This window comes from Oncorhynchus tshawytscha, linkage group LG19, assembly GCF_018296145.1.
Source record: "Oncorhynchus tshawytscha isolate Ot180627B linkage group LG19, Otsh_v2.0, whole genome shotgun sequence".
NCBI lineage: Eukaryota > Metazoa > Chordata > Actinopteri > Salmoniformes > Salmonidae > Oncorhynchus > Oncorhynchus tshawytscha.
The window spans coordinates 44,965,315-44,986,421 of record NC_056447.1 but is presented as its reverse complement, the minus strand read 5'-3'; the positions used below and the strand labels follow the sequence as shown (position 1 = coordinate 44,986,421).

The 21,107-nt window shown below is 43.2% G+C and overlaps 4 protein-coding genes across 7 annotated transcripts in view; 2 read left to right on the top strand and 2 right to left on the bottom strand.

The window, feature by feature from the left end:
• gpia (glucose-6-phosphate isomerase a) overlaps positions 1–6,636 on the top strand; it is a 28,674-nt gene extending 22,038 nt beyond the window's left edge. Inside the window, exons 17-18 of the mRNA XM_024380029.2 lie at positions 6,000–6,066; positions 6,149–6,636. Of these exons, the coding sequence (XP_024235797.1) occupies positions 6,000–6,066; positions 6,149–6,272 (191 nt within the window). The 3' untranslated portion in view covers positions 6,273–6,636. The remainder of the gene's footprint in view (positions 1–5,999; positions 6,067–6,148) is intronic.
• Positions 6,637–7,298: 662 nt separating this feature from the next.
• hsd17b2 (hydroxysteroid (17-beta) dehydrogenase 2) lies at positions 7,299–11,264 on the top strand. Of its 2 annotated transcripts, XM_024380030.2 has the most exons (5): positions 7,303–7,737; positions 7,987–8,199; positions 9,535–9,720; positions 10,004–10,141; positions 10,367–11,264. In XM_024380030.2, exons 1-5 carry the CDS (start codon positions 7,461–7,463, stop codon positions 10,726–10,728), a joined length of 1,176 nt encoding a protein of 391 aa, XP_024235798.1. In that variant the 5' UTR covers positions 7,303–7,460; the 3' UTR covers positions 10,729–11,264. The 2 variants fall into 2 exon arrangements, with proteins under 2 accessions (XP_024235799.1, XP_024235798.1); XM_024380031.2 differs by lacking the exon at positions 9,535–9,720 and having other exon boundaries at positions 7,299–7,737.
• mphosph6 (M-phase phosphoprotein 6) lies at positions 10,967–12,796 on the bottom strand. Its single transcript, XM_024380035.2, has 5 exons — positions 12,525–12,796; positions 11,959–12,071; positions 11,667–11,757; positions 11,457–11,557; positions 10,967–11,368 (listed from the first exon to the last, which is right to left on the bottom strand). Exons 1-5 carry the CDS (start codon positions 12,570–12,572, stop codon positions 11,239–11,241), a joined length of 483 nt encoding a protein of 160 aa, XP_024235803.1. The 5' UTR covers positions 12,573–12,796; the 3' UTR covers positions 10,967–11,238.
• Positions 12,797–12,928: 132 nt separating this feature from the next.
• The window catches only part of snx20 (sorting nexin 20), a 32,479-nt gene continuing 24,300 nt past the window's right edge, over positions 12,929–21,107 (bottom strand). Inside the window, exons 4-5 of one of the 3 annotated variants that reach the window (XM_024380034.2) lie at positions 13,988–14,061; positions 12,929–13,856 (exon numbers count right to left, since the gene is read on the bottom strand). In XM_024380034.2, coding sequence (XP_024235802.1) covers positions 13,775–13,856; positions 13,988–14,061 — 156 coding nt within the window. In that variant the 3' untranslated portion in view covers positions 12,929–13,774. Of the gene's footprint in view, positions 14,062–21,107 lie in introns of all 3 variants that reach the window. The other 2 variants (XM_024380033.2, XM_042301731.1) reach the window with 2 other exon arrangements.

The following is a 21,107-nucleotide window of genomic DNA, read 5'->3' as shown; positions in this document are numbered from 1 at the left end:
TAGCAACACCCCAAAAGAAAAGGCTTTAGATGTGCCAAGTGAACCTGCAACCACAACACTTCAATAACACTTGACATAAGATCTTCTCTTAGCATGACAGGAATAAGTCTCTGAATATATACAGAAACACCTCCCGCATAAGCATGTATTCAGGACATAAAGTTAATTTCTTAGCCATATTTTTTGCAGTTTTACTTTTGTGCCATATTCCAAACAGGATGCATGTTTTGGAATATTTGTATTCTTTACAGTCTTCCTTTTCACTCTCATTTAGGTTAGTATTGTGGAGTAACTACAATGTTAATCCTTTCTCAGTTTTTCTCTATCACAACCATTAAACTATAACTCTTTTAGTGACCATTTGGCATTATGGTGAAATCCCTGAGCGGTTTCCTTACTCTCTGGCAACTGAGTTAGGAAGGACACCTGTATTTTTGTAGTGACTGGGTGTATTGATACACCATCCAAAGTGTAATTGAATATCCCTTTGAGCATGGTAAAGTTATTAATGTCGGCTTTTTTTTTAAATGTATTTTTTTACACCCATTTACCGATACATGCCCTTCTTTGAGAGGCATTGGAAAACCTCCCTGATCTTTGTGGTTGAATCTGTGTTTGAAATTCACTGCTCGACTGAGGGACCTTACAATTACCTCATCTCTGTATCCCACACATAGTCATTCAAAAATCATGTTACACTATTATTGCACATGCAACTTATGTAAATTTTTACTCCTGAATTTATTTAGGCTTGCTATAACAAAGGGGTTGAATGCTTATTGACTCAAGACATTTAATCTTTTCATATTTTATTAATTTGTAAAAATGTCTTAAAACAATTCCACATTGACATTATGGGGTATTGTGTAGAGACCAGTGACACAACATCTCAATGTAATTAATCCATTTAAAATTCAGGCTGTAACACAACTACATTTGGAAAAAGTGAAGGGATGTGAATACTTTCTGAAGGCACTGTAACTAATGAAATTACAGTTCGTGAAAATGTACACTTAGTCCAGTATAAAGTAATGTATAGAATTTATTATACAAGAGACAAAATTCACAAATTCTACAGTACAACGGCAGTCATGTCTTAAGTGTAAAACTAACAATGACTCAATAATCCATGCCTTTTGGGAATGCTATAAAGTCAGTTATGGGCGGAGTTAGAAAGTAATACAGAAGTATTACAATGTAAATGTACTTTTAATCCAGCAAATCAAATTTATTTATATAGCCCTTCGAACATCAGCTGATATCTCAAAGTGCTGTACAGAAACCCAGCCTAAAACCCCAAACAGCAAGCAATGCAGGTGTAGAAGCACGGTGGCTAGGAAAAACTCCCTAGAAAGGCCAAAACCTAGGAAGAAACCTAGAGAGGAACCAGGCTATGAGGGGTGGCCAGTCCTCTTCTGACTGTGCCGGGTGGAGATTATAACAGAACATGTTATTATTATTATTTGACCCTGCTGGTCATCTATGAACATTTCTACATCTTGGAGAACATGGCCAAGATGTTCAAATGTTCGTAGATGACCAGCAGGGTCAAATAATAATAATCACAGTGGTTGTTGAGGGTGCAACAGGTCAGCACCTCCAGGAGTAAATGTCAGTTGGCTTTTCATAGCAGATCATTCAGAGTATCTCTACCGCTCCTGCTGTCTCTAGAGAGTTGAAAACAGCAGGTCTGGGACAGGTAGCACGTCCTGTATACAGGTCAGGATTCCATAGCCGTAGGCAGAACAGTTAAAACCGGAGCAGTAGCACAGCCAGGTGGACTGGGGACAGCAAGGAGTCATCATGCCAGGTAGTGCTGAGGCATGGTCCTAGGGCTCAGGTCCTCAGAGAGAGAAAGAAAGAGCAAATTAGAGAGAGCATACTTAAATTCACACCGGATAAGACAGGGGAAGTACTCCAGATATAACAGACTGACCCTAGCCCCCCGACACAAACTAATGCAGCATAAATACTGGAGGCTGAGACAGGAGGGGTCAGGAGACACTTTGGCCCCATCCGATGATACCCCCGGAGAGGGCCAAACAGGAAGGATATAACCCCACCCACTTTGCCAAAGCACAGCCCCCACACCACTAGAGGGATATCTTCAACCACCAACTTACCATCCTGAGACAAGGCCGACTATAGCCCACAAAGATCTCCGCCACGGCACAACCCAAGGGGGGGCGCCAACCCAGACCGGAAGATCACATCAGTGACTCAACCCACTCAAGTGACGCACCCCTCCTAGGGACGGCATGAAAGAGCACCAGTAAGCCAGTGACTCAGCCCCTGTAATAGGGTTAGAGGCAGAGAATCCCAGTGGAAAGAGGGGAACCGGCCAGGCAGAGACAGCAAGGGCGGTTCGTTGCTCCAGAGCCTTTCCGTTCACCTTCACACTCCTGGGCCAGACTACACTCAATCATATGACCCACTGAAGAGATGAGTCTTCAGTAAAGACTTAAAGGTTGAGACCGAGTCTGTGTCTCCCACATGGGTAAGCAGACCATTCCATAAAAATGGAGCTCTATAGGAGAAAGCCCTGCCTCCAGCTGTTTGCTTAGAAATTCTAGGGATGATTAGGAGGCCTGCGTCTTGTGACCGTAGCGTACGTGTAGTTATGTACAGCAGGACCAAATCAGAGAGGGGGGTACGAACAAGCCCATGTAATGCTTTGTAGGTTAGCAGTAAAATCTTGAAATCAGCCCTTGCCTTGACAGGAAGCCAGTGTAGGGAGGCTAGCACTGGAGTAATATGATCACATTTTTTGGTTCTAGTCAGGATTCTAGCAGCCGTATTTAGCACTAACTGAAGTTTATTTTGTGCGTTATCCGGGTAGCCGGAAAGTAGAGCATTGCAGTAGTCTAACCTAGAAGTAATAAAAGCATGGATGAATTTTTCTGCATTTTTGGACAAAGTTTCAGATTTTTGCAATGTTATGTAGATGGGAAAAAAAGCTGTCCTTGAAACAGTCTTGGCATGTTCGTCAAAAGAGAGATCAGGGTCCAGAGTAACGCCAAGGTCCTTCAGTTTTTTTTTGAGACAACTGTACAACCATTAAGATTAATTGTCAGATTCAACAGAAGATCTCTTTGTTTCTTGGGACCTAGAACAAGCATCTCTGTTTTGTCCGAGTTTAAAAGTAGAACGTTTGCAGCCATCCACTTCCTTATGTCTGAAATACAGGCTTCTAGCGAGGGCAATTTTGGGGCAACACCATGTTTCATTGAAATGTACAGCTGTGTGTCATCCGCATAGCAGTGAAAGTTAACATTATGTTTTCGAATGACATCCACAAGAGGTAAAATATATAGTGAAAACAATAGTGGTCCTAAAACGGAACCTTGAGGAACACTGGAATTTACAGTTGATTTGTCAGAGGACAAACCATTCACAGAGACCAACTGTTATCTTTCTGACAGATAAGATCTAAACCAGGCCAGACCTTGTCTGTGTAGACCAATTTCGGTTTCCAATCTCTCCAAAAGAATGTGGTGATCGATGGTATCAAAAGCAGCACTAAGGTCTAGGAGCACGAGGACAGATGCAGAGGCTTGGTCTGATGCCATTAAAAGGTCATTTACCACCTTCACAAGTGCAGTCTCAGTGCTATGATGGGGTCTAAAACCAGACTGAAGCATTTCGTATACATTGTTTGTCTTCAGGAAGGCAGTGAGTTGCTGCGCAACAGCCTTTTATACATTTTTAGAGAGGAATGGAAGATTTGATATAGGCAGATTTTTATTTTTTTAAATATATTTTCTGGGTCAAGGTTTGGCTTTTTCAAGAGAGGCTTTATTACTGCCACTTTTAGTGAGTTTGGTACACATCCGGTGGATAGAGAGCCGTTTATTATGTTCAACATCGGCGGGCCAAGCACAGGAAGCAGCTCTTTCAGTAGTTTAGTTGGAATACGGTCCAGTATGCAGCTTGACGGTTTAGAGGCAATGATTATTTTCATCATTGTGTCAAGAGCTATAGTTCTAAAACACTTGAGTGTGTCTCTTGATCCTAGGTCTTGGCAGAGTTGTGCAGACTCAGGACAACTGGGCTTTGAATGAATACGCAGATTTAAAGAGGAGTCCGTAATTTGCTTTCTAATAAACATTATCTTTTCCTCAAAGAAGTTTATGAATTTATTACTGCTGAAGTGAAAGCCATCCTCACTTGGGGAATGCTGCTTTTTAGTTAGCTTTGCGACAGTATCAAAAATTTTGGATTGTTCTTATTTTCCTCAATTAAGTTGGAAAAATAGGATGATCGAGCAGCAGTGAGGGCTCTTCGATACTGCACAGTACTGTCTTTCCAAGCTAGTCGGAAGACTTGCAGTTTGGTTGGCGCCATTTCTGTTCCAATTTTCTGGAAGCTTGCTTCAGAGCTCGGGTATTTTCTGTATACCAGGGAGCAAGTTTCCTATGAGAAATGTTTTTAGTTTTTAGGGGTGCAACTGCATCTAGGGTATTGCGCAAGGTTGAATTGAGTTCCTCAGTTAGGTGGTTAACTGATTTTTGTCCTCTGGCGTTCTTGAGTAGGCAGAGGGAGTCTGGATGGGCATCAAGGAATCTTTGTGCTGTCTGACTTTTGATGCTCCTTGGTTGTGGTCTGAGCAGATTATTTGTTGTAATTACAAACGTAATAAAATGGTGGTCCGATAGTCCAGGATTATGAGGAAAAACATTAAGATCCACAACATTTATTCCATGGGACAAAACTAGGTCCAGAGTATGACTGTGACAGTGAGTAGGTCCAGAGACATGTTGGACAAAACCCACTGAGTCGATGATGGCTCCGAAAGCCTTTTAGAGTGGGTCTGTGGACTTTTCCATGTGAATATTAGTCACCAAAAATTAGAACATTATTTTCTTTGACTACAAGGTCCGATAGGAATTGTGGGAACTCAATGAGGAATGCTGTTTTTGGCCCAGGAGGCCTGTAAACAGTAGCTATAAAAAGTGATTGAGTAGGCTGCATAGATTTCATGACTAGATGCTCAAAAGGTGCAAATGTATTTTTTTGTGTGTAAATTTAAATTTGCTATCGTAAATGTTTGCAACACCTCCGCCTTTGCGGGATGCATGGGGAATATGGTCGCTAGTGTAACTAGGTGAGGCCTCATTTAACACAGTTAATTCATCAGGCTTAAGCCATGTTTCAGTCAGTCCAATCACATCAAGGTTGTGATTAGTTCATTGACTATAACTGCCTTTGAAATAATGGATCTAACATTAAGTAGCCCTTTTTTGAGATGTGAGGTATCACGATCTCTTTCAATAATGGCAGGAATAGAGGAGGTCTTTATCCTAGTGAGATTGCTAAGGCGAACACCGCCATGTTTAGTTTTGCCCAACCTAGGTTGAGGCACAGACACGGTCTCAATGGGGATAGCTGAGCTGACTACACTGACTGTGCTTGTGGCAGACTCCACTAAGCTGGCAGGCTGGCTAACAGCCTGCTTCCTGGCCTGCACCCTATTTCATAGTGGAGCTAGAGGACTTAGAGCCCTGTCTATGTTGGTAGATAAGATGAGAGCACCCCTCCAGCTAGGATGGAGTCCATCACTCCTCAGCAGGCCAGGCTTGGTCCTGTTTGTGGGTGAGTCCCAGAAAGAGGTCCAATTATCTACAAATTCTATCTGTCTGCATATTTCAAGATATGACATGTGAGGGTGCAGTGGGATACCTGATGGGTTGGACAATACTTTTCTCGTCAATCATCTTGAAAAAAAAATATACTCAACAGGAAATCGACCAGTCCTCCGTCTTTAACAAAATGGAAAGGTCAAATGCTTTATCATATAAATGTTGAAAGTGTGGAGAGAAACAAAATGGCCGTTTTGAGGCCATGTGGCAGAGAGTGATGCGGGCGCTGGCGATGGGAGTGTAAGTATGTGGCTCTGGGAAGGTGTGATGTTTGTTGTATTTGTATGTTTTTTTTTTTTTTTATACGTTACGTTTTCTATTTACATTTACCGGTACTAAGTTTTCTTTTCTGTTTTCCAGCCATGTACGAGCACAAGATCTTTGTGCAAGGAGTCATCTGGAACATCAACAGCTACGACCAGTGGGGGTAGGTTTCAGCGAGAAGCATATATTTAATTCTAAATATATATGTTTGCGTATATTTGTAATATTCTCCTTCCTACCCTCAGAGTTGAGCTGGGCAAACAGCTGGCCAAGGCCATTGAGCCGGAGCTGAGGGACAGTTCCGAGGTCCACACTCACGATTCCTCTACCAACGGGCTCATAAACTTTCTCAAGAAGAACTCAGCCTAATTCCTTCTCTTCTTCATGGCTGACCTTTGACCTTTACCCCCTGGCTGATCCCTATTGGAACCATACTATTGCCTGAACTATTCCACATTGTAGTCCTGGCCCCAACTTATAGCCCCTTGACCCGCATAAAGGAGCACTTTACAATTGTGATCACCAGTCTGTTTGAGTGTTTAAGTGAATTGTAAGATTTAACTGTATAATTAAATGTGTATTACAGCTCACCTAATAATGGAATCAATCACTTTTGGGAGGAGGGGAAACTCTTGCTTAATATTAGAATGTGCCGATATTACTGTAGGTGACAAGGCCACCTCACTCTAACCTAGTCAACACTGACTTACCAAATAAATGTAAATTGTCACTACACGGTTGTCTTGTTAATTTTGAGTAAATTAGGGTTTTATATGCTACGTACACGAGAATGATTTTCTGAAGCAACGTCCTATCTGTTTAAAAGTAAGGCCTACTTCATTTAATGGCAAACCAACTACATATGAAATGTTATTTCAGTTGATATTTAAATATTTAGGTTTAATGAGTTTGTCTTGACTAGATGTTATGAGAGAATTTAGGGAGCGTAGTTTTTTTCAATGACATGTTTTATACTTGAAATGGATTGTAGCCCCGACCCCAGCAATAGTAACAGCACCGTCAGATACATTTTGGGGAAAAAATAGCAAGCCATTATACGTTTTGTATAGACCCTCAGGTGAGTATAAATAACTCCATTATCAGTGGTGAGTGAACTGGAACAGACACACCTGCTGATGTTATGATAAGAACAGGACAGTAGGCGTTTGCTGTTATCACACATCTGGGATGTATTCACCAGAAACCAAACTAGCAAATGGGCCAAGACGAGGAGGGGCTCACCCAAACTTGTCCAATAAGAAACTAATGAATACACCCCCGACGTCTGGTTTAGAACAGGTTTCATTCAGAGCCATGCCTGTTTCCACATGTACTAATGTAACAGTACTGTTGATTGGCGGTGTCGGCTGGCAGTGACCGAGGGGTGGGGTTAATGTTTCTTTAAAGGTTACAGACAGAATGCTTGGGTTTTTCAGTTGAGGATACACTTGATATGCACATGCCAAAGAGCCAAGGGGATATCCAACCAAGGGGACAGGATATTGATACCTCTGATATCAGGAAAGTAAGAGCAAGACCAACCTGCCAGTGGATAGAATGGAGAGTGTTGACATTGAATTCTGGTATTTCTCTTCTCTGTATACAATAGTTACAGCCCTATACATTGGGGCAATTATAACTAAGGCGAGAGGGAGTCATGATAGGGAATACTGGACCTTTGCACTTTTGGCTCTTGGGGGGCCTCTGTGCTTTTTGGCCCTTCCAGGCTACCGCAGTCTGCTCTTTCTGACCTGCAGCCTCTGGTTGTGCTATGTGGTTCTGGGCAGACGAGTGGACATGCTGACGATGCATGGAAGAGCTGTGCTGATTACAGGTAGGTGATGTGGGTATATGGGTGCCATACACTGACATTATCATACCAACCACTGTCAATCAAACATGACTGATACTAGTCTATTCATAACATAGTCATGATGGGGGCCCATTAAATCTTCTGTACAATGTTCTTGAATGTGGTTTCAATACTGCTGAGTGCTTTGTGTACTCATGAATGAAGTACATGTGAACATTGGAACAGTATGCTCTGGTGTCCCATTTATTTGTTTCTCTTCAACATGAACAGGTTGTGATACAGGTTTTGGTCATGCCCTAGCGAGAAGGATTAGTGACTTGGGAGTGACTGTGTTTGCTGGGGTTCTGGATGAGACCAGCCCAGGAGCAGTGGAGCTGAAGAGACTGGGGTCTGAGGGGCTACAAGTCCTTCAGCTAGATGTGACAGACGCTGCGCAGATAGAGCGGGCTCACCACTACATTTCCACTCAGGTTGGGGACGCAGGTAACGTGTTGTTCACTACAAGAACTATAAGGCACTGAGGACACAAGGTGCATTTCCACTAAGGATTTACCCCAGTGTTGAACCCAAAAGGCATACTTTCCTGTTTCCATCTATGCGTGCCAGCACCCTTGTCTCACTGGGCCATGGCTCCGGCAAACTGGCTCTGACGTGGAACCCGAGGCAATGCCCACTCAGTGGCCAGTTTATTAGATACACCACCCAGTTCACAAAAATGGTTTGATCCTATAGACTGTAAGTCAAATGGCCATGGCTTGCTATATAAAGCAGGCAGACAGGCATCGAGGCATTCAGTTACTCTTCAATTGAATGTTACAATGGGCAAAACGAGTGACCTAAGCGACTTTGAGCGTGGTATGATCGTCGGTGCCAGGCACGCCAGATCCAGGATCTCAAACGGCAAGCCTTCTGGGCTTTTCACGCACGAGTGTCTAGGGTTTAATGAGAATGGTGCGACATACAAAAAATATCTAGTCAGTGGCAGTCTTGTGGGCAAAAACAGCTAGTTGATGAGAGGTCAAAGGAGAAAGACTAGAATTGTGCAAGCTTATACGCGGGCCACAAACAGGCAAATAACGGTGCAGTACAACAGTGGTGTGCAGAACAGCATCTCGTAATGCACAACTTGTCAGTCTTTGTCACAGATGGGCTATTGCAGCAGACGACCACACTGGGTTCCACTCCTATCAGCTAAAAATAAGAAGCAGCAGCAATAGTGGGCACGTGATCACCAACACTGGGCAATTGAGTAGTGGAAAAACATTGCCTGGTCATGATGAATCCTGGTTCTTGTTGCATCATTCTGATGGCAGAGTCCATTGCCCTATCCTACCTGGTGTCAACGGTACAGGCTGGTGGCGGTGGTGTAGGGAATGTTTCCCTGGTACACGCTAGGTCCCTTGATACCAATTAAGCAACGCTTGAACGCCACAGCCTATCTGGATATTGTTGTTGACCAGATGCATCCCTTCATGGCTACAGGCCATGAAGGGATGCAGTACGTAACCATGGCTAACTGAACTTTAACACCTTCTCACAAAGAAAGTCTTGCATGATGCAGAGGTTGTTAATCTGCCTGCCACAAGTCTTTAGTGTCAGACTCCTAATGGAAACACCATAACAGAGCTTACATTAACATAAAACACCGGTGACGCACTAGTTTGGGGGTAAGTCTCAGTGGAAAAGCACCAATAGATGTCATTGGAAAAGGCACCAAACTTAACATATAAGGACAAAGAAGTGATCCTTTTCTGATCAAAATAATGCTATAATGCACATGACATGGAATGTCTCAAGTTCACACTCCCTTTGACTCAGGTCTTTGGGGGATTGTGAATAATGCGGGAGTCCTGGGCTATGTGGCAGATGGAGAGATTATTCCTGTGAGAGTATACAGGAACTGCTTGGCAGTGAACTTCCTTGCTGCAGTAGAGGTCTCTCAGGTGTTTCTTCCACTGCTCCGACACTCCAGGGGCAGGCTAGTCAACGTCTGCAGTATGGCAGGTAACATATCTGGACTGATTATTGTCAAAACAAAAGGGTTAGGATTGACCTTGAGCAGTCACTTGCAAGTTATACTGGCTACTATCCCACTTATGACACCAATGCAATTTCAAAGCAAGTACAGTTGGCCAAGAACCCCCACTACTACTCAGACAGCCTTTATTAGGTGAGGAAACTGTAAATATAACTAATATTCTATCCGTAGCCAGCTTGACTTGCAACTCTGTGCTCAAGGTTAATCCTATCCCTTTCCTGATGATAAACCTAAAATCTGTTTGTGCAGGTGATGTGCCCGTTCCTGGGTTTGTGGCCTATGGAGCATCCAAAGCAGCCCTGAACACCTTCTCTGGAGTGATGAGACTAGAGTTGGCCAGATGGGGTGTCAATGTATCCACAATTCAACCTGCAGGCTTCAGGACAAGTATGTATAATAAATAATGATTATTCAGTTATATGACAGTTTAAAATGAAAATGCTATGACCTGAGACAGCGAAGAACTTCAGCGCTCTTAGTTGTTGAGGAAATTGACCCTCTACTGCTGTTGACTTTGTGTATTGCTAAGTCTACTGTACCTTTCATTGTTTTCCCCCTTTTGATTTACTTAATCAACAAACAGACTTGTCTATCATTTGGTTGAAAACGCAGATATTTTCGGTAGCAGTGATGACTGGAGCCGTTACCAAGAGGAGATCTTCACCTCTCTATCCCAGGATGTCCGGAAGGACTACGGCGAGGCCTACATCTCCTCGCTCCAGGCACGCTTTGCCAAGATGGCCGTCATGTCCTCAGAGGACCTGCGTCCCGTGCTAGATGACATGTGCCACGCCCTAATGTCAGTGGCCCCCAGACCCGTCTACACCCCTGGCCAGTCTGCCTGGCTCATTCCCTGCCTCCACCGCCTCTGCCCCACACGGTTCTATGACATGATTATTACAAGTCTGTTTCAGTTCAATAGCAGTCTGCCAGCTGGGCTCCAGGCAGGAGCCTCAGTGGGTTCGAAGACTTGATAACATGTGAGATAACTGATATGTGATGTTGGGCTATTCTTTCCCAAGGTTGTTTACGGGAATGCTTCCGTAGATTAGTATCTCTCCATCTTCCCTCATGCTTGGTTGGCAGAGAAATGTGACTGTTGGCTTTGTACTTTTTTGGCAGCTTCATAAGCAAGGCTATTGAAAACCCTTGTTATTGTTTGAATTTAGTATGTTTTTGTCAATTTCTCACAAAACAAGACAAGCCACCACATCGGGTAACAGTTTTAATTAAACTATACCCTGGTCCATGGTACAAGGATGTGGGCTTTATTTCCTGTGTTCATAACTCTCAATGCATCTTGAAGAAATGTACTTTTAAAAAGAGGATATATAACATCCATTCAACTTTAAAATATATGTCTAACATCTTTGGAAGTTACCTACGGTTCATGAAAACACAGCAGTAAAAATAAAATAAAAATTGTTGCACATAAAAACATTGTACAGTCCTGACATACTTCATTTAAATAAAAAAGCATGCCCTCAGTCCTGAGGCTTCAAAAAAGCTATTTTTTTGTGTGTCTCAGTTGCGTTTTGATTAACATCCTCAATTGCAGACCTCTCCCGCTTCTTAGCAAACTTCTTCTTCATGCTTCCCACTAAGCTCTCGTACCTACAAGGTAGAGAGAAAAGTTAATCAGACGACGATGTAACAAAACAGTTTGAAATCACGTCAAAATAAATCTAGAGTTGTTTCCTACCTTCTAGCCATGTCTTCATCTGTGATATCAGTCTCCATTCTGCTAATTTCCTCCTCTTCCAACTCTTCCTCATTTGGAGCATTCATGATGATCATTAGTTTCTGGATGGAGAAAATATATTAACACCAATGAAACAGTCACATCGCATGTAAATGTATCCAATCTTACTTTGATAAACCTTAAAAGGTGCAATTGTAAATTAATAAGTACCTCTACTTCTGTATTGAACCCCTTGAATGACATTCGTCCATACTTCAGGTCTTCACAAGGCCCAAAACTTCTTTCTTCTATGATGAAATTCCTAACCAAAGACAGGAAAAACAATATAAAATATGCCAACATTTGAGCCGAGGACACTAGAGAGAAGACTGTCATTATCTTTAATGTCCGATGGTATGTTGCTGGACATTAGAAAAGGATGGCAGTTCTGTGTCCTCAAACTAGTCTACATCCTTATGTAATTACTCCAATATGAGCAGGTGGACAGTGAAAGGGGTCATACTCTTTAGCTTTGAGTTCTGGCAGGTCCAGATACCAATGCTCATCACTGATGATCCTCCTCTCCTCTTCTTCCAGTTGCTTCTTTGTATCTGCATCCAGGCCTCTTTGCATGAACTAGTAGATAGAATGGCAATTGTAGAAGTACAGTACAAGACGTGCAGGACCTTCTACACTGCATCAGAGTTGCTGAGACATTGCTGAGTAACTTCAACTTATGAATCACTTACAAATGAAATGTTATTGGAGAGAACCCATAGCCATAGGTCTGAACTAGCTACACAACACAAGATTAATCTAGTTCATTTACGAAAAGTGTGTTGACAAAGATGTCCCAGCTGACAAACCAAGCAAGTTAGCCAACAAAGCTAGCCTGGTTGCTCAAGCCAAGTTAGCTAGGTTACTTGGCTAGCTAGCTAGAATCGGATACGGTTTTAGTTGGATGCCACTTTTACCATCCATCAACAGTTCTATCCGTCTCTGAGGTTTAGCAACGTGCCTACTAGCAGGCGCAACATTCCTAGCGGCTAGTATGATAACTAACTATTGTAGTTAGCATGCATTTCTTACCTTCATACGCAAGAGGTTTTTGGAGAGTTTCGCGTTGTCATTCGCCATTTCAATTGGAGATTCTGGTAACGTTACTGTTGACACTAAACTATATGTCCGTCTTCTGGGTGACTGCAATAAGGTTTGTTTTTCAGTAAGCTGTGACTTTGAATCCTAAATGTTCCACGAGCTCGTTTCCACGCCGTGTGGTATAATACTCAGACTCGATCAATCGATCAAAGATTCATCTCTCTGCAGCGCTCAGATTGGAGAGGAAGTTACCACTAGACACTGTTCTACGATCATTTTTACATGTTACTCCCTCACGGTCAAGGGTAGGATTTGGGATAAGTAATCTGATCGTAGAGCTGTGGTTATAAGGCTGGGTAACTAACTTCAGTGGAAGAAAGCACTCTTGAGGGATGTGGATTTCAGTGGTTATTATTACTGATTTAAAAACTATATTTAACCACCTAAATAATTGTATTGGCACAGCCAAAAACAGTGATGTTAAACTCCTGTGTGGCTCAGTTGGTAGAGTATGGCTCTTGCAGCGCCAGGGTTGTGGGTATGAGTCCCACGGGGGACCAGTACAGGGAAAAAGCACAAAAGTATATCCACTCACAACTGTAAGTCTGCTAAAGGACTATAATGTACATTTTGGAAACGCACCTACCTCAAGTCTACTGAGTTTTGTCTAGACGGGATACAGCTTTTGTCAAAATGGACTTTTCATAGAAGGTTTAGGAGAACAGGATAATTAGGTTAAGGTTAGTTAAAGGGTTAGGGTTAGCTAAAATGCATAACATTTTTTTTTATCAGTCTACCTCCAAGAGTGGCGTTTGAGCAGAGAAGAAGAGGAAGGTTCGGATCCAGAAGAAGACAGGTGGTTGATCAGTTTGAATGAAACAGCATGTCGAGTACATTTGGTGAAGACAAATGTTCTGAATGGACAACAGTTATATCGAAAACTGGTACAAAAAGGAAATGGTCTAAAATTGGAGTGGAGGATACGTGTGTAAATGATAATGAATCGCTTCTTGTTGGGATGCGGTTGTTGAGTAAGGATGCATATGTAGGAAACCTCTATGAGGTGTTGAAAATGTTGTATGTGCTTGAAAAAGTGTAGTCTGTCAGAGTTACCAGGAGTGGTCTTATTTTGATTAATTATATTTATGACGAGCAGAGAAAGATTGCAGTGGGCCTCAAAAGAATCCGGACAACAGAAGTTTTGTGTTTTGAACTTTGGAGTAGAGCACCCGTCAAAGGAGTCATCTCAGGGGTGACGACGGATGTTCAGGTTGAATACGTGAAGAGAATTCCGGGTGGGGTTGGTGCCCAGCGTCTGACCTGCTGGGTGAATGGAAAAAAAGAAGAAAGTCTGTCAGTCCTGTTGTTTTCGATAAAGAGCAATTACCATTGCAGTGTAAGAATTGTAAAGGATTTGGCCATGTTTCAAGTGTGTGCAAACAAACAGAGTATACTGAAGAATGGTGTGTAGAAGGACAACGGTGTTGCAATTGTGGTGGGGATCATGATCCTGAGTTCCTGGAGTGCCCTGTAAGGGGTAAGGATATTGAGGTAGCAAAAGTTAGAGCGGTCAATTGAATCTCCTATGCAGAGGCAATCAAAATAATTGAGGATACAAGAGATGCCAGTGAAGAGATGGTAGTGGATACACCACAGCCTGTAGTAAATGTTTGCTGCCAAACAAAATATACCCTGTGTGTTAAAAAGGTGGATTTGTTGCATTCATTGCCACAGTTATAAACTGTACAGCAGAAGTCTCAAAGAAGTCAAAGAAACTAGACATTATTTTGGCTGCAGCAGAAAAGTTTTTGGGACTCAAGGATTTTACAACAGAAGACTTGCAAGGGGTAATGACGCCGGAAGACCCACACTCCCAGGTTCCCCTTGAGCCTATATAGGGATCAGATCTTTTTTATTGATTTATTTTTAACAGAAGAGCTGTTTGATTTAAAACAAAATATATATATATATATATATATATATATATACCCTACTGTTCAAAAGTTTGGGCACATTTTTTGTCCATTAAAATAACATCAAATTGATCAGAAATACAGAGCAGACATTGTTAATGTTGTAAATGACTATTGTAGCTGGGAACGGCTGATTTTTAATGGGATATCTACATAGGCCCATTATCAGAAACCATCACTCCTGTGTTCCAATGGCACGTTGTGTTAGCTAATCCAAGTTTATCATTTTAAAAGGCAAATTGATCATTAGAAAACATTTTTCAAATTATGTTAGCACAGCTGAAAACTTTTGTGCTGATTAAAGAAGCAATAAAACTGGCCTTCTTTAGACTAGTTGAGTATCTGGCGCATCAGCATTTGTGGGTTCGATTACAGGCTCAAAATGACCAGAAACACTTTCTTCTGAAACTCGTCAGTCTATTCTTGTTCTGAGAAATGAAGGCTATTCCATGCAAGAAATTGCCAAGAAACTAAAGATCTCGTACAAAGCTGTGTGCTACTCCCTTCACATAACAGCGCAAACTGGCTCTAACCAGAATAGAAAGAGGAGTGGGAGGCCCCGGTGCACAACTGAGCAAGAGGATAAGTACATGAATCTGCTAAATTGTAATTACTTTGCTACCATGGTTATTGCCTTACCCCCTCATGCCATTTGCAAACACTGTATATAGACTTTCTTTTTTTTCTATTGTGTTATTGCCTGTACGCGTGTTTATTCCATGTGTAACTCTGTGTTGTTGTTTCTGTCGCACTGCTTTGCTTTATCTTGGCCAGGTCGCAGTTGTAAATGAGAACTTGTTCTCAACTAGCTTACCTGGTTAAATAAAGGTGAGAAAAAAAGAAAACAAATGAGGGTGTCTAGTTTGAGAAACAGACGCCTCACAAGTCCTCAACTGGCAGCTTCATTAAATAGTACCTGCAAAACACCAATCTCAACGTCAACAGTGAAGAGGCGACTCCAGAATGAAAGTTTCTTCAAGTTCAGTCGCAAAAACCTTCAAGCGCTAGAGTTACCAGCCTCAGAAATTTCAGCCCAAATAAATGCTTCACAGAGTTCAAGTAACAGACACAGAAGAGACTTGTTGGACCAAGAAACACGAGCAATGAACATTAGACAGGTGGAAATCTGTCCTTTCGTCTGATTTGGTTCCAACCGCTGTGTCTTTATGAGACACAGAATCAGTGAACGGGTGATCTCTGCATGTGTGGTTCCCAAGGTGAAGCATGGAGGAGGTGTGATGGGTGCTTTGCTGGTGACACTGTCAGGGATTCATTTAGAATTCAAGGCACACTTAACCAGCATGACTACCACAGCATTCTGCAGCGATACGCCATCCCACCTGTTTTGTGCTTAGTGGGACTATCATTTTTTTCCCAACAGGACAATGACCCAAAACACACCTCCAGGCTGTGTAAGTGCTATTTGACCAAGAAGGAGAGTGATGGAGTGCTGCATCAGATGATCTGGTCTACGCAATCACCCGACCTCTGCCCAATTGAGATGGTTAGGGATGAGTTGGACCGCAGAGTGAAGGAAAAGCAGCCAACAAGTGCTCAGCATATGTGGGAACTCCTTCAAGATTATTGGAAAAGCATTCCAGGTGAAGCTGGTTGAGAGAATGCCAAAAATGTGCAAAGCTGTCATCAAGGCAAAGGGTGGCTACATTGAAGAAACATCTTTTGAGTTGTTTAACACTTTTTTGGTTACTATATGATTCCATAGGTGTTATTTCATAGTGTTGATGTCTTCACTATTATTCTACAATGTAGAAAATAGTAAAAATAATGAAAAGCCCTTGAATGAGTAGGTGTGTCCAAAGTTTTGACTGGTACTGTATAATTTTTTGGGGGGTTGTTTTTTAGTAGTTCCGTTTTTTGGGGGAATCCTGTTTCCATCCCGCATAGTAAGTGGCAGCATGCACATAAAATTGTGTAATTGCCCATTATAAATTGGGTGGTTTGAGCCCTGAATGCTGATTGGCTGACAGCCGTTGTATATCAGACCGTATACCACGGATATGATGAAACATTTATTTTCACTGCTCTAATTACATTGATGAGCAGTTTATAATAGCAATAAGGCACCTCTGGGGTTTGTGGTGTATGGCCAATATACCACAACTAATGGCTGTTACCAGGCACTCTGCGTTGCGTCGTGACTAAGAACAGCTCTTAGCTGTGGTATATTGGTCATATACCACACCCCTTCGTGCCTTATTGCTTAAATATAGCATAGAAGAGGAGGATCACTGAGAAAACCCATGTCAAGAGGACCTACACCCAGACCACAGCATCACCAGCCACACCCCAACCAGCTAAGACCACCTCAAGCAGACCCTGGCCACACTCTATATAGGCCCCCCCATATTAGACCTATGCCCCCCATATTAGACCTATGCCCCTTCTGCCAACCTCATGCCGCCCGCCCCTGCGGCAAGGGCCTCAACATGACAGTAGGAGATATGCCCAGGCCATGAGCAGAGCAACAGGCCCAACCCCCATTATTACACCCGCCCAAGCCCCATCCTGCGACCTAAGAGATATGTATCAGATGCTCAACATGCTCTGCTCACACCTACTGTGACGGTCCGAGCCTAAACCACACAAAAACAACACTAGACACTTTGGAACACAAAGCTTTTACTATCTCATCCTGAAATATACAAGTTCTAAGGTCATCTGCCTTTGGCCTAAAGAGCAGAAACCTAGACTTCATCAAAGAAATTGGAAAAACAGACTGTCATCCTACAAGAAAAATTATATAAAGGAGACGGACCCACTGGTTTCCCTCTTGGTTACAGAGAGCTGGTAGTCCCATCAACCAAACTACTCGGTGTGAAACAAGGAAGAGACTCAGGGAGTATTCTAATTTGGTATAGAGCAGACCTAACCCACTCTATTAAATTAGTCAAAACAGGAACATTTTACATCTGGCTAGAAATTAATAAGTAAATTACCTCAACATCCCCCCAATAGAATCCCCATACTTTAACAATGACAGCTTCACCATCCTACAATTTCCAGGCCCAGGGACATGTACTAGTCTGTGGCGACCTAAATGCCAGAACTGGACAAGAACCTGACGATTTCAGCACACATGGGGACTAACACCTGTCTGGAGTTGACAACATTCCCTCCTCCATAATCCCCCCTAGACACAACTACGACAACATCAAATCAAATGTATTTATAAAGCCCTTCTTACTTCAGCTGATATCTCAAAGTGCTGTACAGAAACCCAGCCTAAAACCCCAAACAGCAAGCAATGCAGGTGTAGAAGCACAGTGGCTAGGAAAAACTCCCTAGAAAGGCCAAAACCTAGGAAGAAACCTAGAGAGGAACCAGGCTATGTGGGGTGGCCAGTCCTCTTCTGGCTGTGCCGGATGGAGATTATAACAGAACATGGCCAAGATGTTCAAATGTTCATAGATGACCAGCAGGGTCAAGACACAACAGACATAACCAACAAAAATGGGTCACAACTCCTGCAGCTCGTTTGGACGCTGGGTATGTACATAGTCAATGGTAGGCTTTGAGGGGACTCCTATGGTACACATATAGCTCATCTTTTGGCAGTAGTACTGTAGACTACTTTATCACTGACCTCAACCCAGAGTCTCTTTAGAGCGTTCACAGTCAGTCCACTGACAACCCTATCAGATCACAGCAAAATCACACTCTACTTGAACAGTGTTACTCAATTTTATTTATTTTTAACTTTAAAAAAAAAGTAACCTTTATTTAACTAGGCAAGTCAGTTAAGAACAAATTCTTATTTACAATGATGGCCTTCACCAGACAACATGCGCCGCTCAATGGGACTCCCAATCACGGACGGCTGTGATACAACCTGGATTCAAACCAGGGCGTCTGTAATGACACCTCTAGCACTGAGATGCAGTGCCTTAGACCGCTACGCCACCCAGGAGCCCGAAATGGCTCAATCATGAGGCATCAAAGCCAAAGGAGTTGAATAATATTAAGAAATGCTATAGATGGAAGGAGAGTAGTATGGAAATCTACCAAAAAACAATTTGACAAAAACAATTTCAATCCCTTCTAGACAATTTCCTGGACAAAATGGCAGTAGAAAACCTAAATTCAGATTCCAAGAACACAGGATGAGATGTTTACTATCCTTTGTGCAAGCACTTCCAAGAGTTAATGAACAGTGAGCGTGGTGAAATTTGGGGAGCGCATCGTCAGTAGTGTACCTTTGGTTCCTAGGGTGTTTCGGCCTTTCACACTATACACCCTCCCCAAAGGTGGCCAGCGACAGGGTGATCAATCCTACGCTTGCGTCCCATTCCCAATTAGTCATAGGAGTTGCCTTGTTGTTGACAGCCAACATCCCATGGGACTATGCATGGCAGGGGCGTCCTCCTCCCTGAGTCAAGCATTGTTGACCACATACCTCCTGGCCCTCTCACTTCGGGGACCAGCTGAGGTCTTTCCTCTTCATCCAGAGCCACTGACTGCTGCCTTCTGCCGCCTCCGATACAGCTTTGATTGCCGAACGCTGGCTCTGGCCCTTAATTCCCAGGTCTCTAAGCAGTCTGGTTGTAGATGTTGCCACAAAACCTCTGCAGCCCACCTCCACTGGTCGGACTTCTGTGTTCCAGCCATGATGCCGTGCTTCGGCAGCTAGATCAGCATAGTGCAGATGTTTTCGCTCATAAGCCTCATCTACTGAGTCCTCCCAGGGTACTGTGAGCTCAATGATGAAGACCTTATTGAGCGAACGTGACCAGAGCACCATGTCAGGTCTTAGGGTGGTGGTTGTGATCTCCGGAGGAAACACAAGTTGCCGGCCAATGTCAGCTAGCATTTTCCAGTCACGGGCCAAGCGCAGCTGGTCTCGCTCTAATGGTGTAGAGCCGCTCTTCGGTGGTTTAGCCCCTTCGCGGACAAAGTTTGTCCGTAAGGAGTGTGATGCTGCTGTGGGTGGTAGGGAGTTGGTGGCAGCTCGCTTGTCCTCCAGGGCGGACGCAAGGTTTTTAAGGACTTGGTTGTGACGCCAAGTGTAGCGTCCTTGGGTGAGGCTTGTTTTACACCCTGTGAGAATGTGCCTGAGGTTGGCTGGCATGGAACAGAGGGCACAGTCCGGATCTTCACCATACCATTGGTGAAGATTAACTGGTGTTGGAAGGACGTCATATGTTGCTCTGACAGAAAAGCTCAACCGCCTCGCTTCCATGGCCCACAGATCCTTCCAACTGATCTTCCTCCCTCTTCTCCACACTGTCCCATCGAGTCCACTGTCCCTGTTTGGCAAGAGAGACTGCCTTGGCCCACCTTGCAGCCTCCTCCTGATGGCGTACTTCCTGCACTACCATCTTCCGCCGCTCTGGTGCAGTGGCCTTACTCCAAGCAGCACGGCTAGTTAGCCCAAGGCCTCCTCTCCCTTGCTGAACATGACCCACAATGTCAGCATGTCTGAGGGCTGCTGTTGCCTCCTGGACTGCTTTTCCTGGCCTCCATTTGCGCCCAGTTGCCAAGGTCGGCGCGTTGTTGCTCACCACTGGTTCTCGAGATTCATTCAGTGTCATCTGGAGCCTGGTTTTTGCACACTTGAATTCCTCTGTTAGACTGGTGAGGGGCAGCTTGAGGACACCATCTCCATAGAGGCCTATGGTGGTAAGGCATCATGGAACTCCGAGCCACTTCTTTAAGTAGCCTGTGACTCCTCTTTCCATCTTCTCCACTGTTGAGATTGGAACCTCATACAGTGCTAAGGGCCACAACACCCGGGGTAGGAGACCAAACTGCAGACACCAGGCCTTTAACTTTCCAGGTAGCTGGGTGTTGTCGATGGACTGTAGGCTACCACTGATGTCTTTGCGCAGCTGTTGCACCTGGTCTTTGTCCTTCAGGCTTGCATCATACCACCTTCCAAGGCTTTTTACCGGCTGCTCAGACACTGTTGGGATTTGATCATCTCCGATGAAGAATTTCAGGTCAGAGAGTACTCCCTTCACATCGAGATGCTGCGTGACTTGGATGGTTTAAACAGTATATTTGACCGCTCAACTTCCCTATCAAATGAAAAAATGTCAAGCAGACAAGCTAAGAAAGTTAACAACAATGACAAATGGTTTGATGAAGAATGCAACAACCTAAGAAAGAAATTGAGAAACCTATCCAATCAAAAACAGAGACACAGAAAACCTAAGTCTACGCCTTCACTATGGTGAATCACTAAAACAATACAGAAATACACCACAGAAAAAGAAGGAACAGCACATCAGAAATCAGCTCAATGTAATTGAAGAATCCATAGAATCTAAGCACTTCTGGGAAAATTGGAAAACTCTAAACAAACAACAGCACGAAGAGTTATCTTTCCAAAACAGAGATGTATGGATAAACCACTTCTCCATTATTTTTGGCTCTATAACAAAAATCAAACATATACATGATCAAATACAAATCTTAGAATCAACTACCAGAACCCACTGGATTATTAAATTACATGTAAGAACTACTGGACAAAATACAAACCCTCAAACTCAAAAAAGCCTGTGGCATTGATGATATCTTAAATTAAATGATAAAATATACAGACCACAAATTCCAATTGACTATACTTAAACTCTTTAAC

Excerpts from the sequence above, each read along its gene's own strand:
- hsd17b2 (XM_024380030.2), top strand. The coding sequence starts at position 7,461 with ATGGAGAGTGTTGACATTGAATTCTGGTATTTCTCTTCTCTGTATACA. Across the intron at positions 7,738-7,986 it reads AAGAGCTGTGCTGATTACAG|GTTGTGATACAGGTTTTGGT; the intron begins GTAGGTGATGTG and ends CAACATGAACAG. Across the intron at positions 9,721-10,003 it reads CAACGTCTGCAGTATGGCAG|GTGATGTGCCCGTTCCTGGG; the intron begins GTAACATATCTG and ends CTGTTTGTGCAG.
- mphosph6 (XM_024380035.2), bottom strand. The coding sequence starts at position 12,572 with ATGGCGAATGACAACGCGAAACTCTCCAAAAACCTCTTGCGTATGAAG. Across the intron at positions 11,758-11,958 it reads CCAGAACTCAAAGCTAAAGA|GAATTTCATCATAGAAGAAA; the intron begins GTATGACCCCTT and ends GTCTTTGGTTAG. Across the intron at positions 11,558-11,666 it reads GGTTCAATACAGAAGTAGAG|AAACTAATGATCATCATGAA; the intron begins GTACTTATTAAT and ends TTCTCCATCCAG.